The 23,955-nt window shown below is 39.7% G+C and overlaps 1 protein-coding gene across 11 annotated transcripts in view; it reads left to right on the top strand.

Annotated features, from left to right (window-relative positions):
- The window catches only part of PSME4 (proteasome activator subunit 4), a 133,304-nt gene that overhangs the window by 66,723 nt on the left and 42,626 nt on the right, over positions 1-23,955 (top strand). For all 11 annotated transcript variants that reach the window (XM_055240427.2, XM_055240426.2, XM_055240429.2 and 8 more), the window contains 12 exons: positions 8-103; positions 2,530-2,661; positions 5,424-5,633; positions 6,965-7,101; positions 8,629-8,682; positions 8,983-9,112; positions 10,396-10,477; positions 11,627-11,780; positions 12,287-12,356; positions 13,553-13,678; positions 14,385-14,537; positions 23,655-23,759. In XM_055240427.2, coding sequence (XP_055096402.1) covers positions 8-103; positions 2,530-2,661; positions 5,424-5,633; positions 6,965-7,101; positions 8,629-8,682; positions 8,983-9,112; positions 10,396-10,477; positions 11,627-11,780; positions 12,287-12,356; positions 13,553-13,678; positions 14,385-14,537; positions 23,655-23,759 — 1,449 coding nt within the window. The remainder of the gene's footprint in view (positions 1-7; positions 104-2,529; positions 2,662-5,423; positions 5,634-6,964; positions 7,102-8,628; positions 8,683-8,982; positions 9,113-10,395; positions 10,478-11,626; positions 11,781-12,286; positions 12,357-13,552; positions 13,679-14,384; positions 14,538-23,654; positions 23,760-23,955) is intronic.

Raw genomic sequence — 23,955 nt, forward strand, 5'->3', positions numbered from 1 at the left:
TTCTTAGCTACGGACACTAACTGTTGAGGGTTGTGAATACAAAAAGATACATCAAGATATGATCAGAGATCTTCTTCGCTTATCTACAAGTTCATATAGTCAGGTAAGGCTTATCCAAACACTGCACTCTCCTGCCCTCCCATTTTATTACATGCAATCTTAATATCCCCCTTTTAAGAAGAGAGTTTAAGTAATTTCACCCATAATTGGAATTACTCTCTCAATTATTGGAAATTGTAATTTCCAGTAATTACCTCCAGGAAGTAATAAAACCAGAACCAAAAGCTAGGCTGTCTTAACTCATGTTAGCATAGAAAACAGCTTTCAAATTGCAAATATATTCAAGCTAAGTTTGCTAGTCATTTTTTTGTAATGCTTAATGTTGCTGTTTGTAATTGCTTCTTATTTATTTAAATTTGGAAGACAGTGCTAGTGTGATATTGCTGGCACTTCAATCACATTTTGAAGTCCAGTCTACGAAGGCCACATAATTCCTCCTAGACATTATGCTTGGGTTTTAGGAAGCTGCTACCACATGAATTGTGAGGTCTGTCCTTTAGTGTAGGAACAAGAGATTATCTCCAAGCACAGAGAACTGGAAAAAGAGATTCATGTGCAACTAATTATTCTGTCTTTGTAAAATAATGTAAATTAGCTACAGGTTAAGCAATGGAAACCCAAAATGCTCCAGAATCCAAAACTTTTTGAGCACCAACATGATGCTCAAAGGAAATGTTTATTGGAGCATTACAGATTTCAGATTTTTGGATTTGGGATGATCACCCAGGAAGTTTATAATCCACATGTTTCAAAATGTGAAAAAAAATCTCAAATCCAAAACATTTCTGGTCCTGAGCATTTTGTTTTACTTTATTTTTATTTTTTGAGACAAGGTCTCTCTCTGTTACCCAGGCTGCAGTGCAGTGGTGTGATCACAGCCCAATGTAGCCTTGAACTCAAGCCTTGAGCTTGAGCTCAAGCGATTATCTCACCTCAGCTTTCTGAATAGCTGGGATTACAGGCGTACACCACCATGAACTCAAGTCTTGAACTCAAGCCTTGTAGCCTTGGGCTTGAGCTCAGCCTCCCAAATAGCTGGGATTACAGGCATGCGCCACCATGCTGGACTAATTTTTTTCATTTTTATTAGAGACAAGGTCTCATCGTATTGCCCAGGCTGGCCTGAAACTCCTGGGCTCAAGCAATCTGCCTGCCTGGGCCTCCCATGGTGTTGAGATTACAGGTGTGAGCCACCATGCCCGGCCACCTGAGCATTTTAGATAAAGGATACTCAACCTGTAACTAATTTCTAGCTCAGATTCCCTCTAAAGTAATGTTTAAAATAAGTTTGAGGCCAGGTGTGGTGGCTTATGCCTGTAATCCCAACACTGTGGGTGGGAAGCCAAGGCAGGTGGATCACTTGAGATCAGTTCAAGACCAGCCTGGCAACATGGTGAAACCCCCTCCCTACTAAAAATACAAAAATTAGCCAGGCGTGGTGGCATGCGCCTATAGTCCCAGCTACACGGGAGGCTAAGGCAGGAGAATTGCTTGAACCCTGGGAGGCGGAGGTTGCAGTGAGCCAAGATGGCGCCACTGCACTCCAGCCTGGGTGACAGAGCAGAAAAAAAAAAACAAAACTGGTTATAGTAAAAGCAACACATTGTACATATTTCAAACTCTTTTTTTGTTTGTTTGAGATGGAGTCTCACTCTGTCACCCAGGCTGGAGTGCAGTGGCACGATCTCGGTTCACTGCAACCTCCACTGCCTGAGTTCCAGCAATCCTCCTGCCTCAGCCTCCCCAGTAGCTGGGACTACAGGCATGCACCACCATGCCTGGCTAATTTTGTATTTTTAGTAGAGATGGGGTTTCACCATGTTGACCAGGCTGGTCTCTTAACTCCTGACCTCAGGTGGTCCACCCGCCTCAGCCTCCCAAAGTGCTGGGATTACAGGCGTGAGCCACTATGCCTGGCCTACTATAACCAGTTATTATCCATTACTATTTAACTAGTTCATAAGTTGTAAATTTATACTGCATATTTTGTTTGGGTCAAAAATATGTGAGATTGTACTTAAGGTTTGCCTTAAAAGGGTTAAGTTGTTATGTGTCTGTTTTGGTTTATTTAAGTTCCTCCTGGAAATTCTTTAATTTTCCTCTTGTGGACATAAGAGAAAATCTGGCTCTTCATATCTAGAGTAATTCAGAATAAAAAGTTTAATAGTATGCTGATTACTTTTAGCTATGTTACTGAGCAAATGCATGTTGGTTCCATTCAGTCTCCCCTTTATCAAACATACTTCAGTCAGTGTAACCTAAACCATGGATATGGTCGGTGGTATTGTGCTTTCCTTTTGATATAAATAAAGATAATCATTTACTTCTTTTTTAGGGTATGTGCTTTGAAATATATTTTGTTAATGAGAAAAACATGTAAATTATCATTACTGTTTTTGATAATTTGTTTTAAACTGCTTTGTACTTTACTATTTAATAAAAGTCGTTTGTTAATAATACTTCCTCCAGGTGAGAAATAAGGCTCAGCAAACATTTTTTGCTGCCTTGGGAGCATATAACTTCTGTTGCAGAGATATCATTCCCTTGGTTTTGGAGTTCTTAAGGCCTGATAGACAAGATGTTACACAGCAGCAATTCAAGGTATAGGATTTTTTTCCTATTTTACTGTAAACATTTTCAAACATACTGAAAAGTTGAAAGAATTCTATGGTAAACATCCGTATCTTCACCACTGAGATTCTATATTTAAGTTTTTGCTGTATTTGCTTTATCGCATATCTGTTCTTTTTTTATGTATTTCAAAGTAAATTGAAGATATCAGCATGATTCACCTTTAAATAGGTATGATCTTTGTTTCCTACCAATATGAGGAGACTCATTATTTAGTTATTTACCTCTGTTTGTGATCAGTATTATGATGAGGAAAATATAAGAAGCAGACTTCCCTGAGGAAAAGAATTGTTTAACTTGAGTGCTAGTGGCCAAGTAGCCTGGCTGGCCTATGGGAGAGAGGGATGAAAGACCAAGAAGTTTAGAGTAGTATGACCAGTGTGAAGGAAGGGTTTAAGACGGGAAGGAAGAAATATGGTAAGTTTGAGCAATGGTATGAAAGCTTATGCAATTGGAGTAGAGAAGAAAGGAAATGATACAGGATAAGGCAAATACTACATCCTATGGGGATGTAATAGAGTATAGGTAATATATAATGATTGCTTATACTGTCAGGTAGAAAGAAATAGATTGAGAGTGAATTAAGAGTGAGAACAGATAAGACTTGTTGATTGAATATGAGGGGACTAAAAAAAGGAAATGTCAAAATTACTAAGCTTTTGGATCGTACAGCTAGTTGTTGGGCACATCAGAGAGAGAGAGAGAGAGAGTAGAATAGATGATGACATAGTTAATTTGGACTAGTTTAATTTGAAGTGGTTCCAATGAACTAAGAGCACCATCAAGTGGCCAGTTAGACATCTGAGTCTGAAGATACCATTTCCATGTATGTTGATGATAATTGAAATCTCTGGGCATGGATAAGAAAGCCTAAGAGGAGATTAAGAAGAGGACCAAGGGGCATATGTTGAGAAACTCCTTTAGAAGCCAAATAGAAGAGCTGAGTGACACTGGAGAGATCAGAAAGGTATCAAGAAATCGGGAAGAATCACAGAAGGCAGGGAGAGGTCTTTCTAGAAGGAAGACTCGGTGAGTAGAGTCATTGTGTTTTGGAGATAATGAAGACGAGCCCTAAACATGTTCCATGAAGCTTGTAAGACAGAGGTGTCAATAAACTATAGCCCAGGCTCAGTTGCTTGCTTTTGTAAAAGTAAAAGCTTGCTTTTTTAAAACTTCTGTTGAAACACAGCCATGTTCATTCCTTTATGTATCATGTATGGCTACCTTCACTCTACAGTGGCAGCGAAGAGTAGTTGAGACAGAGAGCAAATGGCTTTGCTGTTTACTTTCTGGCCGTTTATGGAAAATGTTTGCTGACCCTGGTGCACGTGTATAATTCAAGAGTGTTGTAGGTTTGACTCATTGACTATCCTGTTGTTGACCTTAATGAGAGCAGTTTAAATGGACAAAATTAGAGAGGTCAAGTACAATCAAAACAGAAAAATATCTATTAGATCAACAAAATCGAGGTTATGAGTGACCTTATGGAAAACCTGTAGAGAGGAGTGGAATACAAAGTCAGTAACAAGCTAGATGGGAATCAGGTGAGGTGAATTGGAAATCAAAATGTTTTGATAGTAATAACTCTTTATGAAAAAGCACTTTAGAAAGGATACCTGCTGTCATCAAAGGATACCTGCTGTCATCAGAATCATTGTGGTTAATTGGACTTTTATGAGTAATAAATACGCATTATACTTTAGTTTTTATGTACTTTGTAAATTGCTCAGCAACCGGGTGTTAACTACTATTTAATAAATTATTTCAAACACCAAACTTTAGACTCTAAAATTTTAAGAGTGACACATTTTGTGGTTTTTATGATATAGTTGAAGAAAATCAGAATGGAATATATGTTCTTAGAAACATCCTTCCATTTCTTTATTACCTTATTAGTAGCCATTCTTTGAGCAATTTCTTTTTTTCTTTTTGGAGACAGGGTCCTTCTGTGTCACCTAAGCTGGAGTACAGTGGCACAAGCACGGCTCATTCTAGCCTCAACCTCTTGGGCTTAAGTGATCCTTCTACCTCAGCCTCCTGAGAAGCTGGGACCACAGGCGTATGCCACCATGCCCAGCTAATTTTTGTATTTTTTGTAGAGAAGAGGTTTCACCATGTTGCCCAGGCTCTCAAACTCCTGAGCTCAACCAGTCTGCCTTCTTTGGCCTCCCAAAATGCAAGAATTACAGGCGTGAGCCACCTCACCTGTCCCAAACTCTGTATTAAATGACTTAGAGAAGATATTAATGGATGCCACTTAAATGTCAAGTTCAGGTTTCTAAAAAGTAACATGTTGCCTGGGCGCGGTGGCTCACGCTTGTAATCCCAGCACTTTGGGAGGCCGAGGCGGGCGGATCACGAGGTCAGGAGATCGAGACCATGGTGAAACCCCGTCTCAACTAAAAATACAAAAAAATTAGCCGGGCGTGGTGGCGGGCACCTGTAGTCCCAGCTACTCTGAGAGGCTGAGGCAGGAGAATGGCGTGAACCCGGGAGGTGGAGCTTGCAGTGAGCCGAGATTGCGCCACTGCACTCCAGCCTGGGCGACAGAGCGAGACTCCGTCTCAAAAAAAAAAAAAGTAACATGTTAAATGTGTGAACATATTTTACTAGCCAATATTAAACATTTAAGTAATCAATACTCATTTAAAACCAATACGTAGGTGCGTTGGCTACAACTACATGATGCCTCTTATTTCCCATGTAAACATATATATTTTTTTTTTCTGCAGGGTGCCTTGTACTGTCTCCTTGGAAATCACAGTGGTGTGTGCTTGGCAAACCTTCATGATTGGGACTGTATTATACAGACTTGGCCAGCGATTGTTTCTTCAGGGCTTAGCCAAGCAATGTCCCTGGAAAAGCCATCAATAGTGAGACTGTTTGATGATCTTGCAGAAAAGATTCACAGGCAGTATGAAACAATTGGCTTGGACTTCACAGTAAGCAATATCATTCTTTCATTCAAGTTTTAGTGGAAATCCTGTCTTGTTAAAATGCCCTTTATTTTTCATGCCCTTTTTCCAGTAATAATATTCTTGGCATTTGAGTCCAGTGTTTTTTTAAAAAAGCATTTGTTACCTGTTTGCTTTTTGTACTTTCATTGATCATTACTGTAGATAACAGGGTGGAGTAGCAAGTTGGAGCGTGGTAGGGAGACAGCCAGGGCTCCACAAAGGTTTATTGATTTGTTGTATTTACCCTTATTTTGTGTGTGCCCACAGCTTCATTTTTCAAAGAGTTAATTATATTTTACGAGGTTTACCATGCTAGCCAAAGTCGCAAAAGATCGACTACTGGGTTCGTAATTTATAGTGAAGAAAACTAAAATTGAATGTTTTGACAAATGAAAGACTAAAGAATATAACTTTCAGTGGTGCTCAGGTTGAGAGTTATAGCAGATTTTCTAGGAACTTACAAATCTGTATTTATACTCCCACAGAACATGGGGGTGAGTAAAAGAAGGGTGAGCACAGCAGAATCCCCCTCTTCCCTGAAGTGACTATGGTTGACATCTCTCCCCTGTTTTAAAAACCACTGTTCTAAATGTATTCCTTTTAAATCAAACATAGGCTTGCTATTTGCGACTGTCATTAGATTATACTTTACTTTTTAGAAAAAAAAATTTAATTGAGATGTAATTCACATATCATAAATATCACCCTTTTAATATGGACATGTTATATGCACGGTAGAATAGTCACAGGGCTGTGTAACCACTCGAATTCCAGAACATTTTCCTTTTTCTTTGTTTCTCATTCTCATTCTGTCTCATTCTGTCCCCCAAGGCTAGAGTGCAGTGGCATAATCATCCCCTGCCTCAGCCTTCCTACTAAGTAGGACGATAGGTGTGCACCACTACACCCAGCTAATTTAAATTTTTTTTTTTTTTTTAGAGAGACAGGGGTCTTGCTGTGTTCCCAGGGCTGGTCTCAAACTCCTGGCCTCAAGCAGTCCACTCACCTTGACCTCCCAAAGTGCTAGGATTACAGAGATGAGCCACCATGTCTGGCCTCCACAATGTTTTCATCACCCCAAAAGAAAACAAGTACCTAATAGCAGTCGCTTCCCATTCTTCCATACCCTAAACCCCTGGAAACCACTTTCTCTCTCAGTAAATTTGCCCATTATTAGATATTTCATATAAATGGAATCATAAAATATGTGGACTTTTGTGTCTGGCCTTTTTCACTTAGCATAACATTTTCAAGGTTCGTTCGGGTAGTCTGCATCAGAACTTCATTTTTTTTCTTGCTTTTTTCTTTTTAACAAGATTCCAAAGTCATGTGTTGAAATAGCGGAATTACTTCAACAATCAAAAAACCCCTCTATCAACCAGATATTGCTTAGCCCAGAAAAAATTAAGGAAGGAATTAAACGTCAACAAGAAAAGAATGCCGATGCCCTAAGGTAATTGATGAATGGTGTACTTCAATAGATGACATTATAGATAGTAAGTTTTGGCTTTTTTTTGAGACAGAGTCTTGCTCTGTTGCCCAGGCTGGAGTACAGTGAGACGATCATGGCTCACTGCAACCTCCACTTCCTGGGTTTAAGCTATTCTCAAGCATCAGCCTCCCAAGTAGCTGAGATTACAGGCATGCACCACCACACCCAGCTAATTTTTGTATTTTTAGTGGAGACGGCGTTTCACCACATTGGCCAGGCTGGTCTCGAACTCCTGGCCTCAAGTGATCTGCCCACCTTGGCCTCCCAAAGTGCTGGGATTATAGGCATGAGCCACTGCACCTGGCCAATAGTAAGTTTTTAACATCTCTAAAGTATAGATGTGTACCATAACTGCTTAATGATGTTTACACATTGACTTCTGAAAAAAATACAAAGAAGTTGAGAGATAATTACTGCACAGATTACTATTTTTCCTTTTTAAGCTATGGAGGTATAAAACACCATCTAAAAAATAAGGCCGAGCACGGTGGCTTATGCCTGTTATCCCAGCACTTTGGGAGGCTGAGGTGGGAAGATCTCTTGAGCTAAGGAGTTCGAGACCAGCCTGTGCAACATGGTGAAACCCTGTCTATACAAAAAATACAAAAATTAGCCAGGCATGGTGGCATGCGCCTACAGTCCCAGCTACCCGGGAGGCTAAGGTGGGAGGATCGCTTGAACCTGGGAGGCAGAGGTTACAGTGAGCAGAGATCGTGCCACTGCACTTCAGCCTGGGTAACAGAGCAAGACCCTGTCTCAAATAAACAAAACCAAAAGTTATTTCACTGTCCTTTTTTTTCTAGTGAATTATCTTTTTTTCTTTTTTTTTTTTTAAGGTAGTAATATTTCGGAAACTACATAACTGGTACACATCAGTCATTAATTCCTAAATTCAAGTTTAGCAGATGTATCATTTTATAGTGCTTATAATAGTAATGACTTATTGGTCAAATTTGGTATCAGGATTTTAATAAACTGTTTTTGGATTCTTGGTACCAAAGCACTTAAATGCTTCAGTGATAACACTCAAGCAAGAGTCTTCCTAACTTGATTTTGTCTTTGCCTTATAGTTAGTATATGAATATGCCTCTTCGTTGTTTTCTAAAATGTCTATGAATAATAAACTCTTATAGCCTACCTAATGTATTTCAGATACCTGGTGTATCGTTCGTGTGTGTGTGTGTGTGTGTGTGTGTGTGTGTACCACTCCCAGTTAATTGATTACTACTTACAGAATTACTTGTGCATGTCCATTCAGGAAAAGTTGAGTTCACTCTTCCTAGCCTTTCATGAGCTTTTGCCAGCATCTCTGTTCACCTGTCTACTTTCATTCTGGCTTGCTTCTCATCAGGCCCTTTATAGTCAGGTGGTGGGAAGTAAGTGGGGAAGGAGGGTGAATTTGGCTAGAATTTGAATTTCTATTATATTTTTGATGTTCATTTTAGTATTATAGTAAAATAATACCTCACCTGATTTTTTTTTTTAAAGGAACTATGAAAATTTGGTAGACACCTTGCTAGATGGTATGGAGCAAAGAAACCTGTAAGTGCAAAAGATTTTTGTAATTCCCACAGCATTTGTCTTAAATACTATAGGAGTTTTCTACGTGGAAGGCTATGAATGACTATGTCACAAAAAGTTATATTCTAGATTGTGTATTTGGAAGCAGATTAAGAGGAAAAGAGATGGAGGGAAAGTCTGGGATTAATGATAGGAGCAGTGTTCTTCAGTAGACCTAAATTCTTGTGAAATTTAAAATTATAAGGTGTTTCACATACAGTTTTTTTTTTTTTTCAAGTGGTTTTATGTGTGATATGCTTTGTCATTTTTCCTCCTTTTAAGGCCTTGGAAATTTGAACATATAGGCATTGGGCTTCTGTCTCTACTGCTGAGAGATGACCGAGTGTTGCCTCTTCGTGCCATACGGTTTTTTGTTGAGAATCTCAACCATGATGCAATTGTAGTTCGAAAGGTACCTACCTTGTTTTAGCTACAGTCTTGGGTTTGAGAGTATGTACGTGACCTGAAGTCTTTAAATTCTTCACAAGCAATACACACTTGGTTAATAAATATCTTGAAGTGTATTGATTTGAAATCTCCCCCTGATGATTCAGAGATGATAATGATTCATCCAACAAATGAACATGTTTAGGCACTCTGTTTAAACACTGGGGATATAGCAGGAAATAAGTTTATAGGCTAATGGTAAAGATTTAACAATTAGAAAACTAGGTGTGCAGTGTTTCAGGAGGGGCAAGAAACCCGAGGGTACAGCTTTTTACTCTCTAAGTGTTAGAGGTGAGGTGGGGAGTGGGGAGATGGCCTAAGCTGAAGCATTGGAGAAAGACCTTTAAAAATACCCTGAGGCTGGGCAGGGCTTGGTGGCTCACGCCTGTAATCCCAGCACTTTGGGAGGCTGAGGCAGGTGGATCACCTGAGGTCAGGAGTTCAAGACCAGCCTGACCAACATGGAGAAACCCTCTCTACTAAAAGTACGAAATTAGCTGGGCATGGTGGCACATGCCTGTAATCCCAGCTACTCGGGAGGCTGAGGCAGTAGAATCGCTTGAACCCGGGAGGGGGAGGTTACAGTGAGCCGAGATTGTGCCATTGCACTCCAGCCTGGGCAACAAGAGTGAAAACTCCTTCTAAAAAAAAAAAAAAATACCCTGAGGCTAAGATTTGAAGAATGAGCAGGTATTGGTTTAACAAAGAAAGGGTCAAAGTTTTCTAGGAAGAGAGACTAGCATGGGTCAAGACTGTAGAGGAAGAAGTGCCTATGATTCATTCTAAGTCAGATGTAGCACTCACAAGGATGTACTGCCAGATGTCAATAGGTGAGGGTTTTTTTTTTTTTTTTGAGACGGAGTCTTTCTCTGTCCCCTAGGCTGGAGTGCAGTGGCACGATCTCGGCTCACCGCAACCTCCATCTCCTGGATTCACGCCATTCTTCTGCCTCAGCCTCTTGAGTAGCTGGGACTACAGGCGCCCGCCAACACGCCTGGCTAATTTTTTGTATTTTTAGTAGAGACGGGGTTTCACCGTGTTAGCCAGGATGGTCTCGATCTCCTGACCTCGTGATCCGCCCGCCTCGGCCTCCCAAAGTGCTGGGATTACAGGCTTGAGCCACCATGCCCGGCCTCGGTGAGGTGTTTTTTTAAAGAAACAGAATCCACTTCTGCTTTGAGTAAAGCAGGCAGCCAGTTAAATGATTTAAACTTTTTTTTGTGAATGTGTACCTTTTTTCTTTTCTAGATGGCTATCTCAGCTGTTGCTGGTATCCTTAAACAGCTAAAAAGAACCCACAAAAAGCTGACCATTAACCCCTGTGAAATCAGTGAGTACTACCAGAAGTAATTAATAGTGCTTTCCAATAAAACTCAGAAAATTTTCTTGACATGTACCAATTCTAGTTCTTGACCTCAAATATTGTTCTATGGATATTAACACAAAATATAAATAACATGAAGGAAACAGTTGACTTAGTAAAAGCTAGTGATAACTATTTACAAAAATAGATTGACTCCTTCTGCCTTCATATTTATCTCACCCACTAAGCAATTATACTAATTATTTTATCAACTGTATTTCAAAGACTTAAATTGCTGTTATTAATTTGTTAAAAGTTTCTCTTTGGGTGGTGGGATTAGGGACAAGGTGAATTTTCTTCCTCATACCTTATTGTATTACCACAATTTTTTTTTTTTTTTTGAGACGGAGTCTCACTGTCGCCCAGGCTGGAGTGCAGTGGCGCGATCTCGGCTCACGTATTACCACAATTTTTCAGAAGGAAAAAACATTTTTTTCTGGTCTCCAATCCAGGATTAAAACATTGCATTTAAATTGTATGGTATCTTTAGTTTCCTTTAATGCAGTGTTTAATCCTGGATTGGATTATAGTCCAGAAGAAAATGTTTTAATTTTTTTCATATAAAGTACATTCACTGGGACAACTGTCAAAATTTGAGTAAAGTCTGTTAATGAAATAATTTTACTGTATTAATGTAAGCTTTTTTGAGAATTGTATTTTGATTATTTGAGATAATGTCTACAGTTTATACTCATAGTTTAGATAAGCAAGTATGTGTGGAGAGAGAGAATATCAAAGTATGCATGGTAAAATGTCAAAATTTGGGTGTCTCAGTAAAAGATGTGGGAATTTTTTGAGCTCTGTAAGGCTGAAATTATTATTTCAAATCTAAATAGTTTAAACAAAATTAATCCTTTTAATTTTGGTAAAAGGAATGAAGCATGTTTCATACTTGATCTCTCCCCCAAAATAACTGATTCAACACAATTAGTAGATAATCCCATCTTCTCTGTTTTGAAATGTGCCCCCAGTTGCTCATATATATGTTATCTTAATGTTATTTTAATAGTGCCGTTTTGTGAAGACAAAGTTACACTGGTACTGTTGATTGAAATTTGATAATAACTGTTGGGCGAATATTTTTAAATTCATCAAATGTGATTGTCTTTTCCTTAGGTGGATGTCCTAAACCCACCCAAATTATTGCTGGTGATAGGCCTGATAATCATTGGTTGCATTATGATAGCAAAACTATACCAAGAACTAAAAAAGAATGGGAGTCAAGTTGCTTTGTGGAAAAAACTCACTGGGGATACTACACCTGGCCAAAGTAAGTAACTTACTGCGCACCTTATCATTAAATGCCTTTGATATAACTGTTTTATCATATTTTGGTTTCTGGGGAGGTTCAGAGGCACTTGAAGGTTCTTTTATCTTTCCCCTTCCCTAGTCCTCTCTTTCTTTTGCTCCTGCCAATGCTATGCCTCATTCCTGCCTCTTTCCTTGTACAAAAACCCTTAGCCTTTCTGAATCGCATGGTTATTTGGCTAAGGAGGTTATTAATAGCTGCTCTAAATTATATTCCTACGTATTAATAATACACATGCCTAAACCAGCCCAGAGAAATACATATTTTTCTCTCCTTATTAACTCCATTTGTCATTAGGACACAGTGATCTGACAGATTTTTAAGGCCTAGACTGTTACTGCTGTACTCATCTCCCCAAACTTAGCATCTAGTTAGAGTTCATTAAAAGTGCCTTCTAATGCTTTCTATCCATGAAGCTCTAATATTTTTTTCTATGCGTATGATAAATATGAACTCTTACTATATAGGAATATGGTTGTTTATGCTGGTGTGGAAGAGCAGCCTAAGCTTGGCAGAAGCAGGGAGGATATGACAGAGGTAAGCATTCCATTTCACCATGGTTCAAATGCATCTTATTTTGGGCCACTGATTTATCTCAACTTCACTTCAGTTCTTCTTTTTCTTTTTTTTCTTAATACAATTTGTGTTTTTCAGTATAGCACTGCATAAATATTGGTGACTATGTAATCCATTCTCCCCAACCCCTTTATACTACTGCCAGTTGACATAGATGTTGATGTATCTAAGACTGAGTTACTATCCCATTCACCACTCCCTTGGCTGCTGCTTTATGTAGTTTGCTCCTCATTTCTTGTATCAGTTCCGATACAAGCGTTTTGAAGGAAAAGTTAATGACTGATTTTTAGTTTTCTGTTGCATATAAATTATGGGTACTCCGTAAATACATGTTGGTAGATTTCAGTTAAAACTCCTTGAACTTCATTTAATTTACTTCACTTTGAAAGTTGACTTGGCTGGGAGCCATGGCACATGCCTGTAATCCCAACACTTTGGGAGTCTGAGGCAAGTGGATCACTTGAACCCAGGAGTTTGAGACCATCCTGAGCAACATGGCAAAACCTTGTCTCTACAAAATTAGCTGGGCGTAGTGGCGCACACCTGTAGTCCCAGCTACTTGGGAGGCTAAGGTGGGAAAATTACCCGACCCGAGGAAGGCAAGACTGCACTGAGCCATGATTGCACCACTGCACTCCAGCCTGGGTGACAGAGTGAGACCCTGTCCCAAAAAAAGAAAAGAAACAAAAGAAAGTTGACAAAGGGTTTTTAAGTTTATGTATTTATTCCTCGAGTTAATGGTATTGTAACTTTTTCTGATTCTGAACAGTTGGCCTTTTAACTTCTGGTGTTATGTAAAATGAAAGTGATTTGTTGGGGCTTGATTTATAGTTTTGGGGATTTTAACAAATTGCACACAGGTGTCACAGTGGCTTTCAGTCTTCATTTCCCCAGCAGAACGTTTGTTGATTTTTAATTCACAGTGTGAGAAATAGGATTCAAACTTGAGAATCTGAAGGAAAACTTACTGTTTTAGCATTTTTAGAGGGAGATACTTGGTTTTAGAAATCACTGTAGTCTGTGAGAACTAAGAATTCATTGAAACAAAAATACAGCCTGCTTTTGACTATCAAAATCTTTTTAATTTTAACTTTTTCAGAATCATGTTTTTAAGTGGATTTTAAACGCTGAATATTGTTCTTTTTTTAACTTTATAGGCAGAACAGATTATATTTGATCATTTTTCTGATCCTAAATTTGTTGAACAGTTAATTACTTTTCTATCATTAGAAGACAGAAAAGGAAAAGATAAGTTTAATCCACGACGTTTTTGTCTCTTTAAGGTAACTATATTGTTTACGTATCCTCTTTATAATGCTTAGTAACTATTCAGTTTGTAGGTTCATAACTTATAAATATTTGATCAAAGCTAGCCATCTGCCTTGATCTAAAACGGCACTGGAATTTACACTGAACATGTACAGACTTTTGTTGTCATTATTCCCTAAACAAGACATTACAACAAGTATTGACATAGCATTAATATATAATACAATTAGTAAACGTTGTATTAGGTCCTAAAAGTACTCTTAAGATGATTTAAAATATACAATATATATAGGTTATATGCAAATACAATACCATCTTATGTAATGGACTTGAACATTTTGGTATTTTGGGGTGGGGATCTTGAAACCAGACCCCCACATACACCAAGGGATGACTGTATTTGTCTTTAATGTTTGTTGTAATTGGCATTAGAAGGAAAAAAATACCCAAAACTATATGCGTTTTTTATGTTTAGTTGCTTTTTTTGAGGTGTGATACTTAGAGAGATTATTAATGTTTGTTTCGTTGGTTACATTTTAATGTGATATTTAAAATGACAGTGTTCTTACTATTTTAACTTACTGGAATTGTTAAAACAGTTCTAAAGGGGAGTGTGCGTGGAGTTTTTAAGCACATTAGTAATGTACAGAATAATTACAAGCAAAATTATAATTGAGATGATAGTCATTTGAGTACTGAAGAACGGTCTTTCTTTTAAAGGGTATATTCAGGAATTTTGATGATGCCTTCCTGCCAGTTCTGAAGCCCCATTTAGAACGTTTGGTTGCAGATTCACATGAAAGCACCCAGCGATGTGTTGCAGAAATTATAGCTGGTTTAATCAGAGGTTCTAAGCATTGGACATTTGAAAAGGTGACGTATTAATATTTGTACAGAACATTTCCTGTTAAAGCTATGTTACCCATTTTAGTGGCAATTCCCAACACATTAGATACTGATAATTAAAATATGAAATGTTCAGTGATATGAAATATGCCGATACGTAGACATTGCTTTTGATTACAGATTACAGCCTAATGGTCTCTAGGAACATTTACTATCTTTAAATTTTTGAAGTTTTTATCCACATTGGGGGGAAAAATTTAAAAAAAGGAAAAAGGAATTCCAGTTTCTGGAAAAAGAGGAAGATCCTGGAACACTGGTCCTACATTATTGCACTGTGTCACTCTGCTGATGGTGCAAGTGTGCTTCTCCCTTCATTAAGCCATTCCAGCTTCTCATTAAGTCCTTTCTCTTAGCCTCCTTATCATTTATATTACTTGCCCAGTCTTCTAGACAGTTGGAGTTTGACTCTCCCTTTTAGAGTATCCCTCTTTTTAATTGTAAGATTTAGTTTTCACACACCTGCCTTTAAGGTTAGTTCGTGAGCAAAATACACCAGACTAAAAATAACCTGGTCAAATGTCAGGACCAGCTGAACATAAGGTAGACCACTATTTTGTCAAAGAGATGACACAAATAGGGTTTTTTGGTCAACTTTTAGGAGGACTGCAAACACTTTTGCTTACAAGAAACAATTTTATTTTAAAATGTCACATGTATTCTTAACATCTGTTACATTACTAAAGCCACTCCTTTTTTTTTTTTTAATATTATACTTTAGGTTTTAGGGTACATGTGCACAATGTGCAGGTTTGTTACATATGTATACATGGGCCATGTTGGTGTGCTGCACCCATTAACTCGTCATTTAGCATTAGGTATATCTCCTAATGCTCTCCCCTCCCCCCACCTCACAACAGTCCCCGGAATGTGATGTTCCCCTTCCTGTATCCGTGTGTTCTCATTGTTCAATTCCCACCTATGAGTGAGAACATGCAGTGTTTGGTTTTTTGTCCTTGCGATAGTTTGCTGAGAATGATGGTTTCCAGTTTCATCCATGTCCCTACAAAGGGACATCTTCATTTTTTATGGCTGCATAGTATTCCATGGTGCATATGTGCCACATTTTCTTAATCCAGTCTATCATTGTTGGACATTTGGCTTGGTTCCAAGTCTTTGCTATTGTGGATAGTGCTGCAATAAACATATGTGTGCATGTGTCTTTATAGCAGCATGATTTATAATCCTTTGGGTATATACCCAGTAATGGGATGGCTGGGTCAAATGGTATTTCTAGTTCTAGATCCCTGAGGAATCGCCACACTGACTTCCACAATGGTTGAACTAGTTTCCAGTCCCACCAACAGTGTAAAAGTGTTCCTATTTCTCCACATCCTCTCCAGCACCTGTTATTTCCTGATATTTTAATGATCACCATTCTAACTGGTGTGAGATGGTATCTCATTGTGGTTTTGATTTGCATTTCTCTCATGGCCAGTGATGATGAGCATTTTTTCATGTGTTTTTTGGCTGCATAAATGTCTTCTTTTGAGAAGTGTCTGTTCATATCCTTTGCCCACTTGTTGATGGGGTTGTTTGTTTTTTTCTTGTAAATTTGTTTGAGTTCATTGTAGATTCTGGATATTAGCCCTTTGTCAGATGAGTAGGTTGTAAAAATTTTCTCCCATTCTGTAGGTTGCCTGTTCACTCTGAAGGTAGTTTCTTTTGCTGTGCAGAAGCTCTTTAGTTTAATTAGATCCCATTTGTCAATTTTGGCTTTCGTTGCCATTGCTTTTGATGTTTTACACATGAAGTCCTTGCCCATGCCTATGTCTTGGATGGTATTGCCTAGGTTTTCTTCTAGGGTTCTTATGGTTTTAGGTCTAACATTTAAGTCTTTAATCCATCTTGAATTAATTTTTGTATAAGGTGTAAGGAAGGGATCCAGTTTCAGCTTTCTACATATGGCTAGCCAATTTTCCCAGCACTATTTATTAAATAGGGAATCCTTTCCCCATTTCTTGTTTTTGTCAGGTTTGTCAAAGATCAGATGGTTGTAGATATGTGGCATTATTTCTGAGGGCTGTGTTCCATTCCATTGATCTGTATCTCTCTTTTGGTACCAGTACCATACTGTTTTGGTTACTGTAGCCTTGTAGTATAGTTTGAAGTCAGGTAGCGTGATGCCTCCGGCTTTGTTCTTTTGGCTTAGAATTGACTTGGCAATGCAGGCTCTTTTTTGGTTCCATATGAGCTTTAAAGTAGTTTTTTCCAATTCTGTGAAGAAAGTCATTGGTAGCTTGATGGGGATGGCATTGAATCTATAAATTACCTTGGGCAGTATGGCCATTTTCATGATATTGATTCTTCCTACCCATGAGCATGGCATGTTCTTCCATTTGTTTGTATCCTCTTTTATTTCATTGAGCAGTGGTTTGTAGTTCTCCTTGAAGAGGTCCTTCACATCCCTTGTAAGTTGGATTCCTAGGTATTTTATTCTCTTTGAAGCAATTGTGAATGGGAGTTCACTCATGATTTGGCTCTCTGTCTGTTATTGGTGTATAAGAATGCTTGTGATTTTTGTACATTGATTTTGTATCCTGAGACTTTGCTGAAGTTGGTTATCAGCTTGAGGAGATTTTGGGCTGAGACAATGGGGTTTTCTAGATATACAATCATGTCATCTGCAAACAGGGACAATTTGACTTCCTCTTTTCCTAATTGAATACCCTTTATTTCCTTCTCCTGCCTGATTGCCCTGGCCAGAACTTCCAACACTATGTTGAATAGCAGTGGTGAGAGAGGGCATCCTTGTCTTGTGCCAGTTTTCAAAGGGAATGCTTCCAGTTTTTGCCCATTCAGTATGATATTGGCTGTGGGTTTGTCACAGATAGCTCTTATTATTTTGAGATATGTCCCATCAATACCTAATTTATTAAGAGTTTTTAGCATGAAGCATTGTTGAATTTTGTCAAAGGCCTTTTCTGCATCTATTGAGATAATCATGTGGTTTTTGTCTTTGGTTCTGTTTATATGCTGGATTACATTTATTGATTTGCATATGTTGAACCAGCCTTGCATCCCAAGGATGAAGCCCACTTGATGATGGTGGATAAGCTTATGTGCTGCTGGATTCAGTTTGCCAGTATTTTATTGAGGATTTTTGCATCAATGTTCATCAAGGATATTGGTCTGAAATTCTCTTTTTTGGTTGTGTCTCTGCCAGGCTTTGGTATTAGGATGATGCTGGCCTCATCAGATGGGTTAGGGAGGATTCCCTCTTTTTCTATCAATTGGAATAGTTTCAGAAGGAATGGTACCAGCTCCTCCTTGTACCTCTGGTAGAATTCGGCTGTGAATCCATCAGGTCCTGGACTCTTTTTGGTTGGTAAGCTATTGATTATTGCCACAATTTCAGAGTCTGTTATTGGTCTGTTTGGAGATTCAACTTCTTCCTGGTTTAGTCTTGGGAGGATGTATGTGTTGAGGAATTTATCCATTTCTTCTAGATTTTCTAGTTTATTTGCATAGAGGGGTTTGTCATATTCTCTGGTGGTAGTTTATATTTCTGTGGAATCGGTGGTGATATCCCCTTTATCATTTTTTATTGTGTCTATTTGATTCTTCTCTCTTTTCTTCTTTATTAGTCTTGCTAGCGGTCTATTGATTTTGTTGATCTTTTCAAAAAACCAGCTCCTGGATTCATTAATTTTTTGAAGGGTTTTTTTGTATCTCTATCTCCTTCAGTTCTGCTCTCATTTTAGTTATTTCTTGCCTTCTGCTAGTTTTTGAATGTGTTTGCTCTTGCTTTTCTAGTTCTTTTCATTGTGACGTTAGGGTGTCAATTTTGGATCTTTCCTGCTTTCTCTTGTGGGCATTTAGTGCTATAAATTTCCCTCTACACACTGCTTTGAACGTGTCCCAGAGATTCTGGTATGTTGTGTCTTTGTTCTCGTTGGTTTCAAAGAACATCTTTATTTCTGCCTTCATTTCGTTATGTACCCATTAGTCAATCAGGAGCAGGTTGTTCAATTTCCATGTAGTTGAGGGGTTTTCAGTGAGTTTCTTAATCCTGAGTTCTAGTTTGATTGCACTGTGGTCTGAGAGACAGTTTGTTGTAATTTCTGTTCTTTTACATTTTCTGAGGAGAGCTTTACTTCCAACTATGTGGTCAATTTTGGAATAGGTGTGGTGTGGTGCTGAAAAGAATGTATATTCTGTTGATTTGGGGTGGAGAGTTCTGTAGATGTCTATTAGGTCCGCTTGGTGCAGAGCTGAGTTCAATTCCTGGGTATCCTTGTTAACTTTCTGTCTCGTTGATCTGTCTAATGTTGACAGTGGGGTGTTAAAGTCTCCCATTATTATTGTGTGGGAGTCGAAGTCTCTTTGTAGGTCACTAAGGACTTGCTTTATGAATCTGGGTGCTCCTGTGTTGGGTGCATATATATTTAGGATAGTTAGCTCTTCTTGTTGAATTGATCCCTTTACCATTATGTAATGGCCTTCTTTGTCTCTTTTGATCTTTGTTGGTTTTTTTTTTTTTTTTTTTTTTTTTCTCGAGACGGAGTCTCGCTCTGTCGCCCAGGCTGGAGTGCAGTGGCACAATCTCGGCTCACTGCAAGCTCCGCCTCCTGGGTTCACGCCATTCTCCTGCCTCAGCCTCTCCGAGTAGCTGGGACTACAGGCGCCCGCCACCACGCCCGGCTAATTTTTTTGTATTTTTACTAGAGACGGGGTTTCATCGTGGTCTCGATCTCCTGACCTCGTGATCCGCCCGCCTCGGCCTCCCAAAGTGCTGGGATTACAAGCGTGAGCCACCGCGCCCGGCCTTGATCTTTGTTGGTTTAAAGTCTGTTTTATCAGAGACTAGGATTGCAACCCCTGCCTTTTTTTGTTTTCCATTTGCTTGATAGATCTTCCTCCATCCCTTTATTTTGAGCCTATGTGTGTCTCTGCACATGAGATGGGTTTCCTGAATACAGCACACTGATGGGTCTTGACTCTTTATCCAATTTGCCAGTCTGTGTCTTTTAATTGGAGCATTTAGCCCATTTACATTTAAAGTTAATATTGTTATGTGTGAATTTGCTCCTGTCTTTATGATGTTAGCTGGTTATTTTGCTCATTAGTTGATGCAGTTTCTTCCTAGCCTTGATGGTCTTTACGTTTTGGCATGTTTTTGCAGTGGCTGGTACCGGTTGTTCCTTTCCATGTTTAGTGCTTCCTTCAGGAGCTCTTGTAGGGCAGGCCTGGTGGTGACAGAATCTCTCAGCATTTGCTTGTCTGTAAAGTATTTTATTTCTCTTTCACTTATGAAGCTTAGTTTGGCTGGATATGAAATTCTGGATTGAAAATTCTTTTCTTTAAGAATGTTGAATATTGGCCCCCACTGTCTTCTGGCTTGTAGAGTTTCTGCCGAGAAATCAGCTGTTAGTCTGATGGGCTTCCCTTTGTGGGTAACCCGACGTTTCTCTCTGGCTGCCCTTAACATTTTTTCCTTCATTTCAACTTTGGTGAATCTGACAATTATGTGTCTTGGAGTTGCTCTTCTCGAGGAGTATCTTTGTGGCGTTCTCTGTATTTCCTGAATCTGAATGTTGGCTGAATCTGAATGTTGGCCTGCCTTGCTAGATTGGGGAAGTTCTCTTGGATAATATCCTGCAGAGTGTTTTCCAACTTGGTTCCATTCTCCCCATGACTTTCAGGTACACCAGTCAGACGTAGATTTGGTCTTTTCACATAGTCCTGTGTTTCTTGGAGGCTTCGTTCGTTTCTTTTTATTCTTTTTTTCTAAACTTCCCTTCTCGCTTCATTTCATTCATTTCGTCTTCCATCACTGATACCCTTTCTTCCAGTTGATCGCATTGGCTCCTGAGGCTTCTGCATTCTTCACGTAGTTCTCGAGCCTTGGCTTTCAGCTCCATCAGCTCCTTTAAGGACTTCTCTGCATTGGTTATTCTAGTTATCCATTCGTCTAATTTTTTTTTTCACAGTTTTTAACTTCTTTGCCATTGGTTTGAGTTTCCTCCTGTGGCTCAGAGTAGTTTGATTGACTGAAGCCTTCTTCTCTCAACTCATCGAAGTCATTCTCCATCCAGCTTTGTTCCGTTGCTGGTGAGGAGCTGCGTTCCTTTGGAGGAGGAGAGGCGCTTTGCTTTTTATTGTTTCCAGTTTTTCTGCTCTGTTTTTTCCCCCGTCTTTGTGATTTTATCTACTTTTGGTCTTTGATGATGGTGACGTACAGAAGGGTTTTTGGTGTGGATGTCCTTTCTGTTTGTTAGTTTTCCTTCTAACAGACAGGAACCTCAGCTGCAGGTCTGTTGGAGTTTGCTAGTGGTCCACTCCAGACCCTGTTTGCCTGGGTATCAGCAGTGGTGGCTGCAGAACAGCGGTGGCTGTAGAACAGCGGATCTTGGTGAACCGCAAATGCTGCTGCCTGATCGTTCCTCTGGAAGTTTTGTCTCAGAGGAGTACCCAGCCGTGTGAGGTGTCAGTCTGCCCATACTGGGGGGTGCCTCCCAGTTAGGCTGCTTAGGGGTCAGGGGTCAGGGACCCACTTGAGGAGGCAGTCTACCGGTTCTCAGATCTCCAGCTGCATGCTGAGAGAACCACTGCTCTCTTCAAAGCTGTCAGACAGGGACATTTAAGTCTGCAGAGGTTACTGCTGTCTTTTTGTTTGTCTGTGCCCTGCCCTCAGAGGTGGAGCCTACAGAGGCAGGCAGGCCTCCTTGAGCTGTGGTGGGCTCCACCCAGTTCGAGCTTCCCAGCTGCTTTTGTTTACCTAATCAAGCCTAGGCAATGGCAGGCGCCCCTCCCCCAGCCTCCCTGCTGCCTTGCAGTTTGATCTCAGACTGCTGTGCTAGCAATCAGTGAGACTCCGTGGGTGTAGGACCCTCTGAGCCAGGTGCGGGATATAATCTCCTGGTGTGCCGTTTTTTAAGCCTGTTGGAAAAGCGCAGTATTAGGGTGGGAGTGACCCGATTTTCCAGGTGCTGTCTGTCACCCCTTTCTTTGACTAGGAAAGGGAACTCCCTGACCCCTTGCACTTCCCGAGTGAGGCAATGCCTCACCCTGCTTTGGCTCGCACACTGTGCACTGCACCCACTGTCCTGCACCCACTGTCTGGCACTCCCTAGTGAGATGAACTCAGTACCTCAGATGGAAATGCAGAAATCACCTGTCTTCTGCATCACTCACACTGGGAGCTGTAGACCGAACTGTTCCTATTTGGCCATCTTCTACTAAAGCCACTCTTGAGTTACCTGTTTTGCAAAACATAATTCGTATCCCTATATGTTCTTTGAGATAAAGCTTTTTTTGATAAAATCAAAACAGTGCTGCCACTGGAAATTTTGTCTCAAACCATTCCTGCTGATTGAAAAATTCCTTCCTTCCTTCCTTCCTTCCGTCCTTCCTTCCTCCGTCTGTCCTTCCATCCATCCATCCATCCGTCCATCTTCCTTGTCTGTCTTTCTTCTTTTTCTTTTTTTCTGGACAGTCTTAGTCTGTCGCCCAGGCTGGAGTACAGTGGTGTGATCATTGCTCACTGCAACCTCTGCTCCCTGGGTTCAAGCAATGCCTCAGCCACCTCAGTAGCTGGGGTTACAGGCATGCGCCACCTTGTCAGGCTAATTTTTGTATTTTTAATAGAGGCAGGGTTTCTCCATGTGGCCAGGCTGGTCTCGAACTCCTGGCTCTCGAACTCCGCCTACCTTACCCTCCCAAAGTGCTGGGATTACAGGTGTTAGCTACTGTGCCTGGCCTTCATTCATTCTTTTAAAAAAAAAAATTCAAATTTTTTTTAGGAACTTAAAAAATTAATAATAGTGACTGTTCATGTTTATGGCGTACATGTGATATTTTGATACATGCACACAATGTGTAATGATGAAATCAACGTATGTCCTTTTTAACTAAAATACAGTCCATGGACCTGCACCAGGGGTAGCACTTGGGAGGTTTTTAGGAAAGTAAGATCTCAGGCGCACTTGAGATGAATCAGTCTGCATTTTATCAAGACCTCAAGGTGATTTGTATGCTCATTAACCTATGAGAAAATCTGTGTATGTAAATGCAGTCTCTGTACAACTGTACACGTTTTTAAGGGCTGTTTATCCCAAACTTGGAATTTGAAGATTATATCTCAGGCTGATTACTAAATTAAATTAAAATGTCATTGCCTCTTGCTTTAAGGTTTAATCAAATGATCTTGATAAACATGGAAAACTTGATTGAGGTTTTGTTTAGCCTAGCGTACTATTATACAAGATTTTTAAGAACACTTATCAGTCGTATGAGATATTTGTTTTGTTTTGTTTTGTTTTGTTTTTTTAGATGGAGTCTCACTCTGTTGCTTAGGCTGGAGTGCAGTGGGATGATCTCGGCTCACTGCAACCTCTGTCTCCCAGGTTCAAGCAATTCTATTGCCTCAGCCTCCCGAGTAGTTGGGATTACAGGCATGTGCCACTATGCTCAGCTAATTTTTATTTTTTTTTGTAGAGACATGGTTTCGCCATGTGGCCAGGTTGGTCTCTAACTCCTGATCTCAAGTGATCCCCCTGCCTTGGCCTCCCAAAGTTCTCGGATTACAGGCAGGATCCACTGCACCCAGCCAAGAGATATTTGTTAAAGAGCCATGCAAAGTATTTACTCTTTTCTGAATATTTTTTGGGAAAAAATTTCACCTATACCTGGATATGTATGGTGATAATGTACTTTGCTGGATTATTTGGTTGCTCTAAAAAATGATTAGGGCCAGGCATGCTAGCTCATGCCTATAATTCCAGCACTTTGGGAGGCCAAGGTGAGAGGATTGCTTGAGACTAGGAGTTCAAGAGCAGCCTGGGCAACATAGCAAGATCCTGTTTTTACAAAAAATAAAAAAATTGCAGGGCATAGTGGCACACACCTATAGTCCATGCTCCTTGGAAGGCTGAAGCGAGTGGATCACTTGAGCTCGGAAGCCTAAGGCGACGTCGAGGTATGATCGTGCCACTGCACTCCAGCCTGGGCAATAGCATGAGACCATGTCTCAAAAATAATTTAAATGATATATCTGTATGTGTATACATTTCCAGGCAAAGAAAGATATTTGAAGAAAAATACTGAGTGTCATTAACTCTTACCCATATATTTTGTTTTGATTAGGTGGAGAAGCTTTGGGAGCTTCTGTGCCCTCTGCTTAGAACAGCACTGTCCAATATTACCGTAGAAACTTATAATGACTGGGGAGCTTGTATAGCAACATCCTGTGTAAGTTACCCTACATCTTTCTTTGTCTAACTGATCTATTCAAACTATTTGATACTGTCTCTCAAAGTGTGTGAAATCTCATAACACTTCTTAAATCGTTTTGGGTTTTGTTTTTAAATTTTTATTTTTTATTTCTGTGGGATTAGAGACTATTATTCTAAGTGAGGTAACTCACTTCTTGCATCTTGAAAGTTTG

Source organism: Symphalangus syndactylus, chromosome 14, assembly GCF_028878055.3.
Source record: "Symphalangus syndactylus isolate Jambi chromosome 14, NHGRI_mSymSyn1-v2.1_pri, whole genome shotgun sequence".
Classification (NCBI taxonomy): domain Eukaryota; kingdom Metazoa; phylum Chordata; class Mammalia; order Primates; family Hylobatidae; genus Symphalangus; species Symphalangus syndactylus.